Raw genomic sequence first — 21,077 nt, 5'->3', positions numbered from 1 at the left:
TTTAAAGGTTTTTTAATTCTTTGTATCTCTCAAGTGGTGAAAGGATTACATTTATGTTTAGTCAAATTACAGTTTCTGGTAATTCATGGGGTTTTTTTTAACACTAGAAGTCACGTGTTTTACTTTCAGTCTTTCATACTTGTTGCACATATAAGTAGATAGTATATTGTAAATTGTACATTGTTTTTACATGCATTTGATTCATTTAGATTTAACTATTACGGGTATTTTATTGAATATATGTTCCTCCAGGCTATACATTGAAAGGTGGCAGGTACTGGGTAAAATAAAGTGTTTCTGACTTTCGCCCTTTTTTTTTTTTATTAAAGTGGTATTAGGCCCAAAAGCAAACACTTATCATACTGCAGCCTATCAATTCTTAGATGTGGTGGCTGCATTAGTTTTTTTCTTAGGCTTTTGTTTTTTATTTTCCACTGGTTAACCTGCCAGTAAGACTGTTATTTTTCATCAAAACAAGCTGTCCTGTAATTTTAGCAGTTAGAGGGTTGAGAAAAACCATTTAACACTGACTGGGTTGCTTATAGCTTTCAGCTATACATAAACTTTTATCCAAAAAAGCAAAAAATGTGTTTTCTGTAACTGATTACAAAAATTAGGTGGGGTTTGTCTGCAATTTGTTAGTATTTAAATCTGCTAATGCATCTTACACTTCCTTCCCACAGATGAATAATGCTGCTGTTCAAAGGTATCTCTGTGCTCCTTCATCCAGACTGTAGACACTCTTATACAGGAGGTGTGTTACTGGCCAGACCACCAGGTCAAAACACAGGGGGGGAAATAAAAAAGAAAACTAATACAGCCACTAATGATTGGTAAGCTGTAATATATTACATTTTAATTTTTATTGATTGATTACCGGTACTTAGATAGTGCCGTCAATTTACCCAGTGCTTTAAATTCAGTGGCATCTTATCCTTGTCTAATTTCTTGGCTTCATATGTTTTGTAATTTCACTCCTTCACACTAGCCTAGCATTAATACTCCTCCAGCCATCCCATAGACCTCTGTTTGAGGAGCATATAATCTTTATTATATAAGATGTTCCCAAAAAACATTTAAATATTTGAATAAATTTAATTTTTATGGCAAGATGTTCATTCTTAAAGGTTTAAACCACATTTAGTCAAACTATTTGATTACAGTATAAGATCAGCTACTCCTAACATGATTAAATTTATCATGATGTATTAAAAATAAAAAATTCAACATGTTTAGTTTAAGAAACCCTTATGCCAGAAATATAGGTGGCACGCCATGTTGTGGGTTTTGAAGCTTTCCTTAACACCACAACCACAGCAGTCTGACATAGCTTGAACTGTGTCCCAGTTTTGAATGATCAAATGTTTTAAAATGGCATGAAACTGATCCAAAATGCCTTCTGAATGGCACTTTACTGGTTTTCCTCTGAAACTTCAGTTACTAGTGTAGGTATCTGTCAACAAACATGCCAAGTGTATGGCTAGTATTAGTTTCCAACAATGGTATTTCATTGCTGTGACTGAAATAAATTGAAACTAGTTGACACTGGTTGCCAAACATCACTTTTTTCTTTGGTATCTCACTAAAGAAAACCATGTTTATGTATCAAAACATTTTCTGAAGCACAAGATTTATTTTATATTACATTACCTTTAGCTCCTGAATGGCCAGGAACCCCTGGAAGGCCCTGTTCACCAGGGACACCTGGTGCTCCTATAGTTCCTTTTTCTCCAGTAAGGCCAGAAGGACCTTGTGGTCCTTGTAATCCTTTAGGGCCCGGAAGACCTAGTCCTGGTTCACCCTAGACATGTGATACGAATGTTGTATTTTTAATGTGAAAAACAAGCCTGAACATTAAAACTCAATTTACTAGTGTGTAATGAGGATTGCAGAATAAAGATGTTAACATTTTTTCAAACAGTACTACAGTATGCCTTTCCTTTAACATGAAACCATTGATAATGAGTACATTTAGACATTTATATATTATATAAATTATAATTATATTATAATAATGCCCATATGTTCATTTGTAAGTTGTCACCACAGAAACATGGACTGTTCCCAGTGTCTGCTGTAGCCATTCTGACATTTTGAACTGTTTGTGATACATGTTGTCACACCAGACAGAAATATGACAGAGATTAAGATATAGTAGCAAGAAAACTGGTGCAAGAAAAATATTTACAGAAAAAGATATTACAAAAATAGACAACCAATAACAATAGTAAAAAAAAATGGGAATAAAAGTTAACACAACTTAAAAAGGATTTCCCTGTGGTGCTGGCAGAGTGCAGTTCAATGCAGCCTAAATCCTGATCTGGTGTGTGAGAGTCACTGGTCTGCAATGACTCTTGGTGCTTGTGTGTAGCTATGATGGAAAATTGAGAGCTCCAGCTGCCATTGTAGCAGCTTTTTGTTATACATCTAGATGGTGTCACTGATGTTGCCTCTATCAAATGAAAATAGCTTAGGGGTATGAAATGGGAGAGCTGAGAGTTTATGATATTTTCACGATGTCAGTTTTTCTAGCTGTATCAGTATTTTCATATAACTACATAGTACAGTCTGATAACCAATATATTATTGCTTACCATAAATTCCAAATTGATAGATGGAATGTGTCTAATCACCCTCCTGCACCTCAAAATATAGGGGTATTTGGTCTTAAAATGATTGTAATTCTCATATACATTTGGGTGCAAGCTCAATATTAACATAATTTTGTCATATTAGAATTTATTAATTATGTGTAGAATTTGGTTCTGTCAGGTAAAACAAAAAGACAGGAATATGGATTGCTTTTCTGTCACAAATTAGCTTGCAGCCTCTTGTGTGTTTACTCTTATCTCCTTGCTGCTCTTGATTTCTTCACATGCGTGTTTGTCTGTGCTCACCTATGGGCGTCGCCTGCTATTCCCTGAGTTTTATGTCCTTCCCTTCCATCACTTTCTGTCCCACCTCCTTGTCTGCCTGTCTATTTAAGATGTGTTCAGACTGGGCCACATTGCCTAAGCTACTTCGTCTGTTGTCGGAGCTCCCACGTGGTGCTCCTGTGATTTCTATTTAGTCATTCTGTGTACCGACCCTGGCTTTGTTCCTGACCTTGCTTATAGTCTATCTGTGTACTGACCCCGGCTTCGTTCCTGACATTGCTAGCTATCCGCTTGTCCCGACCTTGGCTTGCCAACTGGATCTCCTGTGTCTACTCCTCTTGTACCCTGCTCCTGCTAGCGGTCTCCTCTACCTCAGCTGGGTGTACCTGGGGGCCGCGACCTGGTTCCAGCCTGCTCCAAGTCCATCCCCACCATCAGGAGCCCTGGTGTGCAAGCAGGCTAGGGCTTAGATTCCGCACCATGGGGAACACCAAGCTGTGGTTTTATAGAGCTCACTACCATAGATGTGACATTTTCACTGCTCTGATAAATTTTTTATGACATGCCATAAAGCCTCTACTGATGGAGGTTCAGGTGGGCTGTTGGCTTGAAAGATATTGTAATAGGTTCAATTACATGGGTAATGGAATGGGTAAATTTGCCATCATCAAAGGTGTTTGAATAAATTAGGGGCTTTTAATGTGTTGGAGCAGTGAATCAATGAGAGAACCAGCAAGGTCAATTCCCACACACAAACTAAATGGCTGAGTGAGCCCAGAAACATTTGGAACTGTGGACCAGAGAGCTGAAATGTCTGTGTTGCTTTTAAAGTGTAGCTATGATCAAAAATGACATTAGTATACAGTCTGTAAACAGCACTAACACAGAATTTTTTTTTTTTTACTGACAGGATTAATGGGTAATAAAATGTTGTTATGGGAGGGAAGAGGGCTCAGAAAAACAATCTGCTGTGTTAATCCTAGTGACAAATGGTGGAACATATGTCATTTTTGTTAATTTACCTATGGTTACACTTTATTGTACCCTCCCTGTGAAGGATGACTTTATGTTATTCTTTCAAATACTAAAATGTGGTTAAGAAACCAGCTAACATTTTTCAGTGGACTTTCTCTGTGTGCTTCTGTTCTCAGTGTGCTAATAAGTGTGATTGGACTGTTATGCTAAATAATTTGCCTCTTTCATTTGCCATTTGATACAGATCTCCTATGCGACATAGATGCATAAAGATTCTATGCACCCAATGTACAGTAGCTGTCTCCTAGGTTACATAAGGGAAATTTACTACTTACTTTCTCTCCTGGTAGACCTTGAACTCCAGGTAAACCATCATGACCTGTCTGACCAGGTATGCCATCTATTCCTCGTGGGCCCTCCATTCCAGGGTAGCCTGAGTGCATACAATGCCAATTAAGAAGCTTCAAGCAGAAATCTTAAAATGACAAATGACTGTTTTGCACCATAAAAGATGTTATTCATGAAAATGCAAGTGAATGTGCCAGAAACAATTACTGCATACATTATAAACTAATCTTCAGAGATGTATATCATGTCAACTGTAAAAAAAATTAATGTAATTTTTGTTTTATTCAGTGTGATATATGTTTGTATACAGACATTACTAGACTCTGATGCAAGGAACATGGTGCTCCTCCTTGATCCCAGCCAGTTTGCAGCCATTGCTGAACTGAGTGAACTCTTTTTCTAGTTCTGGGAAAAAAGATACACTATATTGACAAAAGTATTGGGACACCCCTCCAAATCATTGGATTCAGGTGTACCAATCACCTCCATGGCCACAGGGGTATAAAATCAAGCTTGCAAACCCAAAGAGAAATGGGTTGCAACTACCTGTCAAATGTATCAGGCTTAAAGCATATAGGCTCACCATGCCTGTCTAGCAGTCTCCATCTGCTTATAAGTACAGTAAGTTCAATTCCAAAAATGTCAGTAACAGATGAATACAAAAATCTTCTTTATTACATAAAGGAGTAAAAATATTCCATGGCTAACTTTTGCTAATGTGTAGATGATTTTTGTATTCACCTGTCAAGCACCTAGGCATGCAGACTGCTTTTAGAAACATTTGTGAACGGATGGGTCACTCTCAGGAGCTTTGTGAATTCAAGCGTGGTTCATCCGTGAAATTTCCTTGCTATTAAATATTCCACGGTCAACTTAGTGGTATTATAACAAAGTGGAAGCAACTGGGAACAACAGCAACTCAGCTACAAAGTGATAGGCCACGTAAAAGACCTCCAAACTATGTGTGCTCTGGAGTGATGAATCACACTTCTCTGTCTGGCAATCCGATGGACGTGTCTGGGTTTTACGGCTGCCAGCAGAATGGTACTTGCCTGACTGCATTGTACCAAGTGTAACGTTTGGTGGAGGGGAGATTATGGTTTAAGTTTGTTTTTCAGGGGTTGGGCTTGGCAGTAAAGGGAACTCTTATGACATTAGTATACGAAGACATTTTGGACAATTTCATGCTCCCAACTTTGTGGTAACAGTTTGGGGATGGCCCTTCCTGTTCCGACATGACTGCGCACCAGTGCATAAAGCAAGTTCCATAAAGTCATGGATGAGCAAGTACGGGGTGGAGGAACTTGACTGGCCTGCACAGAGTACTGACTTCAACCAGATAGAACACCTTTGGGATGAATAAGAGTGGAGACTGCGAGCCAGGCCTTCTCATCTGACTCCAGTACCTGACCTCACAAATGTGCTTCTGGTAGAATGGTCAAACATTCCAATAGACATGCTCCTAAACCTTGTGGACAGCCTTCCCAGAAGAGTTGAAGCTGTCATAGCTGCAAAGGGTGGGCCAACTCAATATTGAACTCTAGAGTTTAAGACTGGGATGCCATTAAAGTTCATGTGCGTGTAAAGGCAGGCTGTCAGGGACTGCGGGTCTCGCAGCGGTGCACAGGTCTGCACATACACAGATTGCCTAGGTGCACTAATGTGTAGGCACTAGGACCTGGGCGTCGGCGTCGGCAATTGCACCAATGACGGTGCAGGGTGCACTATGTAAACTGGCCAGACGGTGACTAGGTTGCCGCAAGGTCTAGTTCCTGTACCCGTGTTTTGAAGTGTGTTCTGTTGCCAATCCTGCTTGTCCTGATTTGTGTTGACCTTCTCCTAATCTGACCCCCGGCTCGTCCCTGACTACTCTCCTGTCTGTTGTTATATTACTATTGGACCTCCCATTGCTGAACCTTGGCTCGTGACCCAGCTGCTCTCTGTCTACTGTTTGGTACCTACCTGCCTCCACCATTACCGACCTGGCTAGTCTGACTACGCTCATTCCCGACTGTCATCCATCCATCCCGCTCGGGACCTGGACTTGTCACCCTCTTCACAGCAGGCTCACCCCCCCCCGGCATGTACCCTCGGTGGGACCCCTCTACCACAGTTGGGTGCACTCAGGGGTCGCGACCTGGTTTCAGTCTCTCACCAAGTCCATCCCCATTAACAGGGGCTCTGGTGAAAAGGCAGACTGGGACTTAGACTCTGCATCCTGGGGAATCCCGTTCTGTGGATCACTAGAGATTCCGCCAGGTGGTGCCTGACACAGGCGTCCCAATACTTTTGGCAATATAGTGTATGTTCATAGTCAGTGGTAGTCAATGGTAAGCAAGCTACCAAGCTCTTCTTTTTTTCTTTTACCTAATGTCCAAGGGGCTGAGGTAAATCCCTCATATGAGTAAAACGTAAATTTTTAATATGTCTGGAAGTTTGCTCATGGTCGAGGTGTAGCAAGATCTTATATTTCCAACTCATTGATGCACACAAGATATTAAAAAGAAAAGTCTACAGACTAAAAAGCACCACATAGCAGAGATATACTTTACAATTTCTTACCTTTTTCTCCAGGGGCTCCAGGAAGTGCTTTACCCTCTATACCAGTGTCTCCTTTCTCTCCAGGGAGCCCAGGTCTGCCTGAAAAACCTATAGCACCCTTCTCACCTGCAGCGAAAGTTATATATTATTTTACAAGTATTTTATGTTATTCTTTTAATAAACCACTAGTAATCAGGTAAAGTAAACTTGCAAATTTCCTAATTTATCTCTGCTAACTGGAGTAAGATGTCTAAGTAAAGAGACATAAGTGGGTGTGAGTGTCACATGATGGACTCATAAGCACTTATGTGACCAATTCTCATGGTAGCAAGGATCATTAACAAATATCTTTTATACATTCTATACTAGTGCTAAATTAAATAAAAAAAACAAACAAATTGGCATACCTTGATCCCCAGGAAATCCAGGAGAACCTGCAGGTCCCATTGGTCCTGGGGCTCCAGCAACAACTAAAGCTTTTCCAGGTTCACCTTTAATTCCTAGTATGAAAACAAATAATTTATTTGTTCCACTTAATCAGTAAGCAATTTTACATGGGACAGTTAAGAAATATGGTGATATAAAAGCAATTTTGCTTACCAGGGTTTCCAGGTAATCCTACAAAACCAGGGGTTCCTGATTCACCTCTGTCTCCAGGCTGTCCTGGTTGCCCAGCTCCTGGAGCTCCCGGAAAACCTCTGTCTCCAGGAATACCAGGAAATCCACTGTCGCCAGGTGGCCCACGTTCTCCTTTTGTACCAATCGTGCCCTAAATAGATTATTATGCCATTGATTCATAATTCATTTTACAATTGCTATTTACACTAAAAACAATAACACGTAAAAGCAATACAAATGCAATGCAATTTAACAAAACAGTTGAGATGAATTTCTCACATTATAATCAGTGTATCATGCTGCATGTATGGCGTTCTTGGTTCATACATAATGATCCACTGGCCTTCCAGCTATGTTTTACTATATCAGCTTATTATACTTATATTTAAAATTGGTGTACAAAATGCACATAGACAAAACGAAGGCTGACCTAGCTCTACAATATTGGCAATAAATCAGATCCTTGGCTACTTAACTACTTCAAAATACTCCTCCAGCTAGTAAATGGCATGGTAAAAAAGATACATTATTAAGTAAAAGACATACAGAGAGTTCAAAAGCTCTAATTTACTTTTCAACAGTGGTACATCCTCATGACAGGATATTTACCTCACTGTACTACAGTAAACAGATAGGGACTGATCGTTATTACCTTATATACCAAGTAATGCCTGCACATGGACCTTCATAGCAGGATCACCAGGTATTATTTTACTAAAAGTTACAATTTTAAAAACATTGAAACTTTGTTTTGAAAAGGATTTAATGGGTTAAAGTTTGTATGAAATTTTAGTGATTGGATTTGCATATGCTCTAAAAGATTACAGTGGGGAAAATAATGATTTGATCCCTTGCATATTTTGTAAGCATGCCCACTTACAAAGAAAAGAAGGGTCTATAATTTTTATCATAGGTGTATCTTAAATGATAAAGACAGGATATCAATCAAAAACTCCAGAAAAAAACGCGATACAAATGTTATAAATTGAGTTGCAGTTCAGTGAGTAAAATAAGTATTTGACCGTGCAAAAAAATTGCCACTGCCCCAGTCTATAACTGGCTTATGCAGCAAGGACACAGGAACGGGCAATGCATGTCAAAAAAAAAAAAAGGAGAACCCCCCCCCCCATTTTGTTAGGCCTTAACTGCCATTTGATAGTCCTCTTTATTAGTGATGCCTGACCTTGTATTATTGGGTTTCTTACTGTGCAATTAATGTACACCTTCAATGACCCATACTTTTGCTTATTATTTTTATACTGTTCCATGTTAAAAAAATAAAATTGTTTGAACAAGAAAAAAAAAAAGGAGAAAAGAAAGTTCCAAATCAACTTGCCAGCCAGCTTGCCAACAACCAAATTGACCTGTCTAACAGTATGCGTTAAAAACAGGGGTTTATTTAGCACACATTTGACCCCGCACCAACCAACAAATTTCTGGCTTTCATGTGTTCATGTGGTACACAGATTGGTCCTGTCAATTTAAAAAGGTGCTACTAACGACAGCTCATTATGTATATAAAAGACAACTGTCCACAGAATCTCTTTCTTGGGCACCACCATGGGCAAGACCAAAGAGTTATCAAAGGACGTCAGGAACAAGATTGTAGACCTGCACAAGGCTGGAATGGGCTACAAGGCCATCAGCTAGAAGCTTGGTGAGAAGGAGACAACTGTTGGAGTGACTATTCACAAATGGATGAAATACAAAATACCCATCGGTCTGGAGCTCCATGCAAGATTTCTCCTCATGGGGTGAGGAGGTGAGGATGATCATGAGAAGAGTGAGAAATAAGTCCAGAACTACATGGGAGGAGTTTGTGAATGATCTCAAGGCAGTTGGGACTACAGTCACCAAACAAACTACTGGTAACACAACACACTGCCATGGATTAAAATCCTGCAGTGCCCACAAGGTTCCCCTCCTCAAGAAGGCACATGTACAGGCCCAACTGAAGTTTGACAATTAACATCTAAATGATTCAGAGAAGGATTGGGAGAAACTAAAATCAAAAATAGTGTCAAGCTCCACTATCATTTGCATCATTTATGAGTGAATATATATTGAATAAATAGAAGTCCAGCATCAAAAAAATATATGTCACAATATCCCTGCAACTATATTGCTGCTGCAAACATGTTCTTAATAAGTCCATGCCTTTGGTACTTCTTCTAGTGCTGTGATGCGAGATAATAACCGTGCAGTTCAGCAAGCATAAAAAAATTATATATTGTGCACCTTCATCAGTTGTACATGTGACAACAATCTCCTGTATTCTTCATATGTCTGGGCTATGGGGTAGAGTGGCAAACGGAAGCCTTTTCTTACAAAGAAAAACATCCAAGCCCGACTAAATTTTGCAAAAACACATCTGAAGTCTCCCAAAAGCATGTGGGAAAATGTGTTATGGTCTGATGAAACCAAGGTTGAACCTTTTGGCCATAATTCCAAAAGATATGTTTGGCACAAAAACAACACTGCACATCACCAAATAACACCATACCCACAGTGAAGCATGGTGGTGTTAACACCTTGCTTTGGGGCTGTTTTTCTTCAGCTGGAACTGGGGCCTTAGTCAAGGTAGAGGGAATTGTGAACAGTTCCAAATACCAGTCAATATTGGCACAAAATCTTCAGGCTTCTGCTAGAAAGCTGAACATAAAGAGGAAATTCATCTTTCAGCATAACAATGACCCAAAGCATACATCTAAATCAATAAAGGAATGGCTTCACCAGAAGAAGAATTAACATTTTGGAATAGCCCAGCCACAGCCCAGACCTGAATCTGATCAAAAATCTGTGGGGTGATCTGAAGAGGGCTGTGCACAGGAGATGTCCTCGCAATCTGATAGATTTGGAGTGTTTTTGCAAGGAAGAGTGGACAAATATTGTCAAGTCAAGATGTGCCATGCTGATAGACGCATACCCTAAAAGACTGAGTGCTGTAATAAAATCAAAAGGTGCTTCAACAAAGTATTAGTTTAAGGGTGTGCAAACTTATGCAACCATACTATTTTAGTTTTTTATTTTTTACTTCCCTCCACCTAAAATATTTCAGTTTGATGTTCAACTGAGTTGTACAGTTTATAGGTTACATTAAAGGTGGAAAATTCTGAAATTATTTATCTTTGTCTCATTTCTTTACATCACAGAAAGTTGACATTTTAACAGGGGTGTGTAGACTTCTTATATCCACTGTATATATACCCACATGGAAGAAAAATTTATTTGAAATATATTTTAAACATATTCTTCCCAATTATATTGCCATATATTTGAAATGCTACAATTTTGGCCATATTCAATATATAAAATATATATATATATATATATATATATATATATGTATATAGAGTTGCAAGAAAAAGTATGTGAACCCCTTGGGATTACGTGGAATTTTGCATGAATTGGGCATAAAATGTGCTCTGAACGTCATCTAAGTCACAACAATAGAAGAACACGAATCTGCTGAACATAATACTACACAAACATTAGATGTTGCCATGGTTTAATTGCACATAACATGTAAACATTCACAGTGCAGGGAGGAAAAAGTATGTGAACCTTTGGACTTAATAACTGGTTGACCCTCCTTTGGCAGCAATAACCTCAACCAAACGTTTCCTGTAGTTGCAGATCAGACCTTCACAACGATCTGGAGTAATTTTGGACCACTCCTCTTCATAAAACTGTTCAGTGTAGCAATATTCTTGGGATGTCTGGTGTGAATCGCTCTCTTAAGGTCATGCCACAGCATTTCAATCGGGTTGAGGTCAGGACTCTGACTGGGCCACTCCAGAAGGCGTATTCTGTGCTGTTGCAGCCATTGTTTTGTTGAATTACTTGTATGCTTTGGGTCATTGTCCTGTTGCATCACCCATCCTCTGCGGAGCTTCAGTTGGCGGACAGATGGTCGTATGTTTTCCTGCAAAATGTCTTGATAAACTCTGGAATTCATTTTCCCATCAATGACAACAATCCATCCAGGCCCTGAGGCAGCAAAGCAGCCCCAAACCATGATGCTCCCTCCGCCATGTTTTACAGTAGGGATGAGGTTTTGATGTTGGTGTGCTGTGCCTTTTTTTCTCCACACATAGTGTTGTGTGTTCTTCCCAAACAACTCATTCTTGGTTTCATCTGTCCACAGTATATTTTGCCAGTAGTGCTGTGGAACATCCAGGTGCTCTTTTGCAAACTTCAAACGTGCTGCAATATTCTTTTTGAACAGCAATGGCTTCCTCCGTGGTGTCCTCCCATGTACTCCAAATTTTTGTTTAATGTTTTCCTTATTGTAGATGTGTCAACAAAAATGTTAGCATGTGCCAGAGATTTCTGTAGGTCTTTAGCTGACACTCTGGGATTCTTCTTTACCTCATGCAGCATTCTGCCCTGTGCTGTTGCAGTCATTTTTACAGGACGACCACGTCTAGGGAGAGTAGCAACAGTGCTAAACTTTCTCCATTTGTAGACAGTCTGTCTTACCATGGACACATGAACATCAAGGCTTTTGGAGATACTTTTGTAACCCTTTCCAGCTTCATGCAAGTTAACAATTCTTGATCGTAGGTCTTCTGAGAGCTCTTTTCTGCGAGGCATGGTTCACATCAGACAGTGCTTCTTGAAACCAGTAAACCCAAAACAGGTGTGTGTTTTTTCAGGGCAGGACAGCTGTCAGCAACACATCCAATATCATCAGACTGATTGGAGTCAAGGTTGGCTCACTCCTGGCTCCAATTAGCTCTGGGAGAAGTCATTAACCGTTTCAATACCGTGCAATTTTACACCTTCCTGCCCAGGCCATTTTTCAGGTTTCAGCGCTCTCACACTTTGAATGACAATTGCGCGGCCATACAACACTGTACCCAAACTAAAATTTTATCATTTTCTTCACACAACTAGAGCTTTCTTTTGGTGGTATTTAATCACCGCTGGGGTTTTTATTTTTTGCTAAATTAACAAAAAATACCAAAAATTTTGAAAAAAAAACACATTTTTCTTTGTTTCTGTTATAAAAGTTTACAAATAAATAATTGTTCTTCATAAATTTAGGCCGAGATGTATTCTGCTACATGTCTTTGGTGAAAATAACCCAAATTAGGATGTATTTTTTAGTTTGTAGGAAAATTATAGAGTTCACAAACTATGGTATAGATCTGAATATTGATCAATCCTGAAGTACTGACAGCCAATCTAATTTCTTGAGGTCCAAGAATGTCAGAACAGTACAGATATCCCACAAATAACCCCTTTTTGCAGAGTAGACAGTCCGACGTACTTCATAAGAGGCATGGCGAGTTTTTTGAAGTTGTATTTTTTTGTCATAATTTTTCGGAAAATGAAAAAATTAAAAAAATTATTTTCACTATTTTTTTTTTACATACTGTCACCAGTGCAGTACAGCTTCATCATATAACTGGCATGGCAGTTAACAGGGACACTGACTGGTGACAGTATGAAAAAAAAAATATATATATATATATATATATATTTTTTTTTTATTATATTTAATTTTTTATTACATTTTTTTTTATTTTTTTTAAGATTTTTATTTTACTATGACCAAAGTAATCAGTATTTTTTATTTTTTTTTTACACAATTTGCTTATAGCAAAGAATTACTTTGCTATAAGCAAGCATTTACCTGAATGAAATCGATTCATTCAGCTTTTTTTTTTTTTCTTTTTTTTTTTTTTTGTGCTTAGCTGTGATTTGGTCACAGCTAATCACATGACATGTGCATGTGATTAGCTGTGACCATTCACAGCTAGGCACTAGTATACAATGGATGGCATCATGAATGAAGCCATCCATTGTATACAACTGTCATGTGACCTGCTGTGATTGGTCACAGCAGGTCACATGGTACCAGCAACGGGAGCCTGGTACTCGGATCTGTCATCGGCCGTGTCCGAGGTGCACGACCGGTGACAGATCGCACTGCTGCGCCGCTCTGCATTAGCGCAAACTGCGCATGTGCGGGAGCACACCAAATGGCGTGCACCCGGAGTGAAGAGACACATTTGAAGCCGCCGAACGGCCATTGGCCGGGCAGCTAATGGTTAAGCTAGGGCCTCACATACTTTTTCCTCCCTGCACTGTGAATGTTTACATGTTATGTGCAATTAAACCATGGCAACATCTAATGTTTGTGTAGTATTATGTTCAGCAGACTGTGTTCTTCTATTGTTGTGACTTAGATGACGTTCAGAGCACATTTTATGCCCAATTCATGCAAAACTCCACGTAATCCCAAGGGGTTCACATACTTTTTCTTGCAACTGTATACACTGCATGTTGAAATGTGTTTTTATTACAAAATATATGAAAAATATTTTTAAAATACATTTCAAATATACTGTATGTCTTTAAAAATACATATCTACATTTTTGGAATGCATTTACAAATCTATGTAAAAATGTATGTTAAAATTACTTTTTTATATGTTAACAAAAATCTGAAGAATATATTTAAAAAAAATAGGTGGAGCCGCCATTTGCTGATGTCACACCGCCGCTGCCAATGGTCGAAGCGATGGCCATCTTGGTACAGTTCTTATGCTTTTTAATTTCTGTCTTAACATGGATACTTTATAATGTTCTAATAAATACTACACTATATGCAACCGTATTGGCTCCTGTGGTGAGCTATTCCCTCTAGGACAAGGGCTGACTTCCCATCTTAGTGTCCAGGATGAATTTGGTCCGATTTGACCTTTTGGCCGCCTTCCATTCTCAGAAGTTTAATGCTTCATTGCCTGTTACCAGTTTTCATCTGGTGAGTGTACATCCGAGAGAGGTGGTGGATTCTTTTGTGTGATCATCAGAACATTTGCACTCTGCCCCTAATTGTGCTGTGCCTTATGGTTTCACGGACAATTGCTTCCATTTATGGATATTTGACTATATAAATAGCACAAACAAACTAAAAAAATCCCAGCGCCAATCAAAGAAAGTGTACAATTATGCAGCTGTGCAGCAGTGAAAACCACCAATAATAAATAACACAAAAACAGCGCAAAAATTAAATAAATAAAAATAATCACAAATAAATAAATGTCCGTGCAAAAATATATATATAATATTTCAAACATAAGTCCTTATTTTCCCAAAAGGATTTTCAAAACAATGTTCCAAAATGTGCTTCCACCTAATCAACACGTGAAAAATAATATTGACCGCACTCACCAGATGGAGGTGAGTAATAAGCCTCATAGGATATAAGAGATCCTATAGCCCCTCAATATATAGGAAGAACTACTAGAAAATTATCTGTGAGATTAGGTGAGCATATCAGAAACATCAAAAAAGGATTGAAGTATCACAGTTTATCACATCACTTTAGGGTTTGTCACAATAGGGACCCAACTTGTCTAAAATTCTGTGGTATAGATAGAGTGGAAACGCCATGGAGAGGGGGAGATATGTTGATAGGCATCTCACAAAATGAAACTAAGTGGATTTATAATATGGGGACATTGGCCCCAAAGGTTTAAATGCAGAGATTGACATTAATTGTTTCTTATCCAATTGGTGAGTGGATTGACTGAGACCATTAATAGTGTAGTTGTGGGTGGTTTCAGACACTCTACTTAGTGGAAAGTTAATGGTTGTATCCAATAGAGTTTTGTGGTGCTATAGCTTCAAAATATTTCAGAGATTTTTAAGGAATTGTGATCTACATATGTACATTTGTTTGTTTTTTTTTTATTTATTTATATTTACTTTATATTTTTTTCATTGTTTTACTTTTCTTATTATTTTTTATTATTTTTTATTTTATTTTTTATTTAATTATTTTTTTATTTAATATTATTATATATATATTTTTATTTATAATACATTTTTATTTTTATTCTTTCATTATTTCCCAGAGAGTATTAAAGATAATTGGAATATATGGTGATTTGTATTTATATTTATGAGGAATTTTGTTCCATTGTTTTAATTGCGGATCATTGTCTTGTATTTAAGTTGTGAAGGGTTCTCACGCTGAGTATATAGAGGATGAGGTAAGATCAGAGGGTGGGTACTTTGTATGGTAATTATAATGGTTTAATGATCAGGTGTGGTAGTGGGAGGTAGTTTCTATTAATTTGCATAGGAGATGGATGAGAGCTCTCCCTAAGGAGTATAAAAGACGGCCAGATACTGAAGGTGGTGTCTTGAAAACGCCCTGTGGGTGGGGCGAAACGCGTTGATGCACTTCTGGTCTGCCGTCTTCTTGGCCTACGTCACTTTCGGTATTTGGAACGCACGCCGACTTTTGCGGTTCAAGCAGCCATTTTTGAGGTGGAAAGCTGGTCATCCTCTACAGTGATCCTAAAAGCGTGAGATCCCTATATTTACAATTTGGAAACTTGTTCCTTTGAAGCCTTTGAGGCTATTAAACAAGGCCTGTTATTTTATTGAAACATGCGAGAGTCCTTATTCTATTGATTTATATGGTATTGAGTGGCAGTATTACACTATGTAGCCTTTCTTTCCTTGCACACTATTGAGGATTCCATGGAGAAGTAGAGTGGAGTCGATTGCTGTATCTAAGCAGGGTGAAGGCGCTTTGAGTTCCTCCTGAGGGGCTATAGGATCCCTTATATCCTATGAGGCTTATTACTCACCTCCATCTGGTGAGTGCGGTCAATATTATTTTTCACGTGGTGATTAGGTGGAAGCACATTTTGGAACATTGTTTTGAAAATCCTTTTGGGAAAATAAGGACTTATGTTTGAAATATTATATATATATTTTTGCACGGACATTTATTTATTTGTGATTATTTTTATTTATTTAATTTTTGCGCTGTTTTTTGTGTTATATATAAATAGCATGTCTAACCACGGACATTGATGTAGAGTTTTATCCTATTTATATATCTCAGGTTTTATATGTTTATTGTAACATCATTTACTATTGCACTTTACTTCATGGATCACCATGGACATTAATGTATTTAGATTCTGCCCGTAATATTGTTTGGAAATTGCTTTTTGAGCTGATATTTTCATGCTTTTACTTGATGCACGCTACTGTTTCACTTAGCTCATTACATTCATGATGCACTTTACCATATTGTTTGATTTTTAGATTTCGCATTTACTAATTTTTTTTGCACTTCACCATTCCGTAATATATATATATATTAGCGCTGCACTTTCTTACATATACTATTGTAGGGGATTGTTACCTTCACCTTATGTGCTAGCTGCTCCCCAGATATGGCCAGTACTCACCTATATATTAGATTCTGTTACAATGCCAGAAGTCTGTCAAGCAAAATAGATAAGTTGAAAGCTTTGGTGCATGAAGAGAACTATGATTTAATTGGTATTGCTGAATCTTGGCTTCATTCTTCACATGACTCGGCCATTAATATTCCGGGCTATGTTCTCTTTCGGAGAGACAGGGTAAACAGGAAAGATGGTGGTGTCTGTCTCTATGTGAGAAGTCATCTCAGAACAAGTGTGAAAGAGGATCTAGTTGACAGAAAGTGTGATGAGACTGAAGTATTATGGGTGGAACTCCACATGGGGGTGGGTACTACAAAGTTAATCATTGGAGTTTGTTATAGGCCTCCCAGTGTTAATGAGAAGGTGGAGACTCAGCTCCTTGCACAGATTGAAAGGGCTGCAAGGCCTGGGACAGTGATAATAATGGGGGATTTTAACTACCCGGAAATTGACTGGAGTAATGGTACTGCAGGAACAGTTAAAGGGCAAACATTTTTAAACTTACTACAGGACAATTTTATGGTACAGTTCATAGAGGTCCCTGTTGCAAAATCGCGCATCAGAGATGGACACGGTTCAACCATTTTGGTTTTAACCTCCATCTTGGCAAAGGGACTAACCATCCTGAAATATATTTTCCCTCATCCTTCCCCCTTTCCTCTCTGTTCAGCCACAGCTACATCTGGTTGTGGGTCACTGGCAGGCTAGAGCAGCAGGGGGCCCAGAGCTACAAAGCCCCCCAAGAGAGACAGAGCCTCTCTGCCCAAGAACCTGTGTAATCTCTCACCTCAAAACAGAGATAATGCAGCTTTCCCAGGAATTGAAAGAGGTTTTAACCTCATAAAACCTAGCAGCGTAGGTGACAGAATTAATGAACATTCCTCAAATCAATTTTTATCCTATGTCTCATATCTTGGAATATGAGAGACATACATAAAAGCCAGACATATCATCGGATGGATGATGAGCAGGCAAATCGTTTAATGGGTCACTCGTCCACCTCAGATCATCAGGGAGGCCAAAACATAGAACTCGTACACAGTGTAACGTACAATTTCATAACTCATATCTACATGATCCCTAGACCTATCTGCATAATAAAATACCCATGGAGAGATTGTCACTTGTGCAGCTGGGAAGTTATAGGCCAGAATATGAATTATGAAAGATGCTGGTTCTAATTCTGGGTTCTGCCTGCCAATCCCTCCCTAAACAGAGTATTGGTCAGTTACTCAGAGCCACCCCCCTGCTGGGGGACTTTAAAAAACAGGCTAGCAGGCCTAAAGAAGTAAGTAAAAGACATCTCCCTTTTTAACATCAATACCACCTGGGGAGACCCTTTCCCTCTGCAACTTGGATCTGCTTACATCAAAAGGCTTAAATGGCAAGTAACTTAACCCTTTAACTTCTCCCTGTTATCTCTTTGCTGTGCTATGGTTCTTTGTGTGTGTGTGTGTATATATATATATATATATATATATATCTTAGTTACATTTTTTTTTCTCTAAATATATTTATTGCACCCGTTTGACCTTTTAGTAATAAATCTTCCTTTCTGAAAGTGTTGAACTGTTTCTATAGCTTTTAATTGCAATTTACGAATCCCTGCCTTTTAAAAGAACGCTACTGTTTGTGTACTGCTAGTGTTGTAGCTGAACCCCTAGTTTCCTCTTTTCTCAGTACAAAAAGGAGGTGGTGGCAGTGAATGGTTAATTGCGTGATTAACCTGACCCAGTAACAAGCGCATTCAGGCTGATACACAGATTGTAGTCCATTAGCTGGAAAATCGCTGTGCAGGGTACAGCTGGGTGTTGCATTGTTACGCACATCACATCACGGTTTTAGATTGGCCAGTCCTTCGGTCTGGGGTCTGACGCTGCGATCGTGACGTATTGGTGGTCGCGATCATGAGATTGTCGCATGTTGGTGGCGGCGATCTTGCGCCCGTGACAGACCCAACTAGAAATGATGCTCTGCTGGACCTGGTAATCTCAAACCATGCAGAGTTTATTACAAATGTCCATATAAAAGAACATCTGGGTAGCAGTGACCATAACATGATTTAATTTATTGTTAGCTGTAAACAGCAAGCACATACGGGAAAAATAACAACGTTCAATTTTAAGAGAGCTAATTTTCCAAGGCTGAGAGCTGCTCTCCAAGACTTAGACTGGGAGGGAATATTGGCATCAATGAACACAACACAGAAATGGGAGTTCTTCAAAAAGACTGTATGTGAACACACTGCAAAATAAATTCCCATGGGCAACAAGTTTAAAAGGTTAAAAATCAAACCTATGTGGCTTACGGCCAAAGTTAAAAAAGCTATAGATAATAAGAAAAGAGCTTTTATTAAATACAAAAATGAAGGAACGCTGTCATCAAACATGCCAAAGAATATAACAGAATGTGCAAAAAGGAAAAAAAGGCCGGAAAATTTGAAAACGAATGACATATTGCAAAAGATAGCAGGGCCAATCCAAAAAAATTCCTAAAATATATTAATAGTAAATAGTAAAAAAAATGTAGGCCCTTTACAAAATAATCTAGAGTTGGTGACTGGGGACAAAGAGAAGGCAAATTTAATAAATACCTTCATCAGCTCTGTGCATACAAAGGAGCATGGGGGAGCTCTTGTCCATAATAGGCATGGAATTGACACAGTTCCAGATGATCCATATTGGTTCACAATTGATGTGATCCAAAAATATTTAGACAGAATAAAGGTGAATAAAGCACCTGTGCCGGATGGCATACACCCCCGGGTCCTTAAATAATTGAGCTCTGTCATTATAAAGCCATTGTTTCTAATTTTTAGGGACTCTTTAATGATTTACATAGTACCACTGGACTGGCGTAAGGCCAATGTGGTGCCAATATTTAAAAAGGGGTCAAAATCTGTACCAAGTAATTACAGACTTGTTAGTATAACTTCTAAAGTTGGGAAGATACTGGAAAGTTTAATAAAAGACCACACAGATGAGTTCTTGCTGGAAAAAAATATTTTAAGCATCAGACATCATGGATTCGTGAAGGACAGAAGTTGTCAAACAAATCTGATTTCTTTTTATGAGGAGGTGGCGGTGGACATGGTATACTTGGATTATACAAAAGCGTTTGACACAGTTCCCCACACACGGCTAATGTGTAAGGTAAAGTCTACGAGCTTGGAAAAATACATATGTAAATGGATAGAAAACTGGCTAAAAGATTGTATTCAAAGTGTAGTGGTTAATGATTCATATTCTGCATGGTCTAGGATTGTCAGTGGTGTACCCCAAGGTTCAGTGTTGGGACCATTACTTTTTAATATATTTATAAATGATATAGGGTCTGGAATTAAAAATACCATTTCAGTCTTTAGAGATGACGCCAAGCTAGGATAACTTCCTTACAGGATGTCTCCAACTTACAAGCCGACCTCAATGCGCTATTTAATTGGGCAACTATGGGGGAAATGAGGTTTAATGTTGATAAATGTAAGGTTCTGCACTTGGAGGCTAATAATATGCATACATCATACATACTAGGGGGCGTACAATTGGGGGAATCAATGGTGGAGAAGGATCTGGGAGTTCTGATAGATCACAAGCTTAATAATGGCATGCAATGCCAAGCTGCAGTTTCTAAAGTGAACAAAATCCTAACTTGTATTAAAAGAGGTATAGACTCCAGAGAGAGATATCATATTACCCCTGTACAAATCATTAGTAATACCTCATTGGGAATATGCAGTTCAATTTTGGGCACCAATTTACAAAAAGAACATTGGGGAACTGGAGAAAGTACAGAGAAGGGCAACCAAACTGACAGGAGGCATGGAGGAGCTCAACTATGAGGAAAGATTACAGGAACTGAATTTATTCTCTCTTGAGAAGAGGAGATTAAGGGGGGATATGATCAACATGTATAAATACATCAGTGGTTCATAATGGTGAACTCGGTGTAGAGCTATTCACCCTGAGGTCATCACAGAGGACAAGGGGGCACTCTTTACGTCTGGAGGAAAAGAAATGTAATCTCCAAACACGGAAAGGTTTCTTTACAGTGAGAGCTGTGAAAATGTGGAATAGACTCCCTCAAGAGTTGATTCTGGCCAGCTCAGTGGATTGCTTTAAAAAAGACCTGGATTGTTTCTTAGAAACACAGAATATAACTGGATACTAACATTTATAGGTAAAGTTGATCCAGGGAATATCCGATTGCCTCTCGGGGTATATGTATATATATATATATATATATATATATATATATATATATATATATATACTGTGTATATATATATATATATATATATATATATATATATACAGCGCTCAAAAAAATTTAATAAATACTATGAAAACACATCAGATCTCAATAGGGAAAATATCATACTGGATATCTATACTGATATGGACTGGGTAATGTGTTAAAAATGAAAATTATCAACCTACAGAGGACTGAATTCAAAGACACCCCGAAAATCAAAGTGAAAAAAGGATGCAGCAGGCTA

At 38.5% G+C, this 21,077-nt stretch overlaps 1 protein-coding gene across 1 annotated transcript in view; it reads right to left on the bottom strand.

The window, feature by feature from the left end:
- The window catches only part of COL4A1 (collagen type IV alpha 1 chain), a 222,134-nt gene that overhangs the window by 51,910 nt on the left and 149,147 nt on the right, over window positions 1-21,077 (bottom strand). The window contains exons 26-30 of the mRNA XM_089693592.1: window positions 7,341-7,509; window positions 7,148-7,240; window positions 6,762-6,866; window positions 4,187-4,284; window positions 1,651-1,801 (exon numbers count right to left, since the gene is read on the bottom strand). Coding sequence (XP_089549718.1) covers window positions 1,651-1,801; window positions 4,187-4,284; window positions 6,762-6,866; window positions 7,148-7,240; window positions 7,341-7,509 — 616 coding nt within the window. The remainder of the gene's footprint in view (window positions 1-1,650; window positions 1,802-4,186; window positions 4,285-6,761; window positions 6,867-7,147; window positions 7,241-7,340; window positions 7,510-21,077) is intronic.

The sequence above is a fragment of the Staurois parvus genome, unplaced genomic scaffold (genome assembly GCF_062004578.1).
Source record: "Staurois parvus isolate SC_StPar_1 unplaced genomic scaffold, SC_StPar_1.0 ptg000634l, whole genome shotgun sequence".
Taxonomy (NCBI): Eukaryota; Metazoa; Chordata; class Amphibia; order Anura; family Ranidae; genus Staurois; species Staurois parvus.
This window is presented reverse-complemented; position numbering and strand designations above follow the sequence as displayed.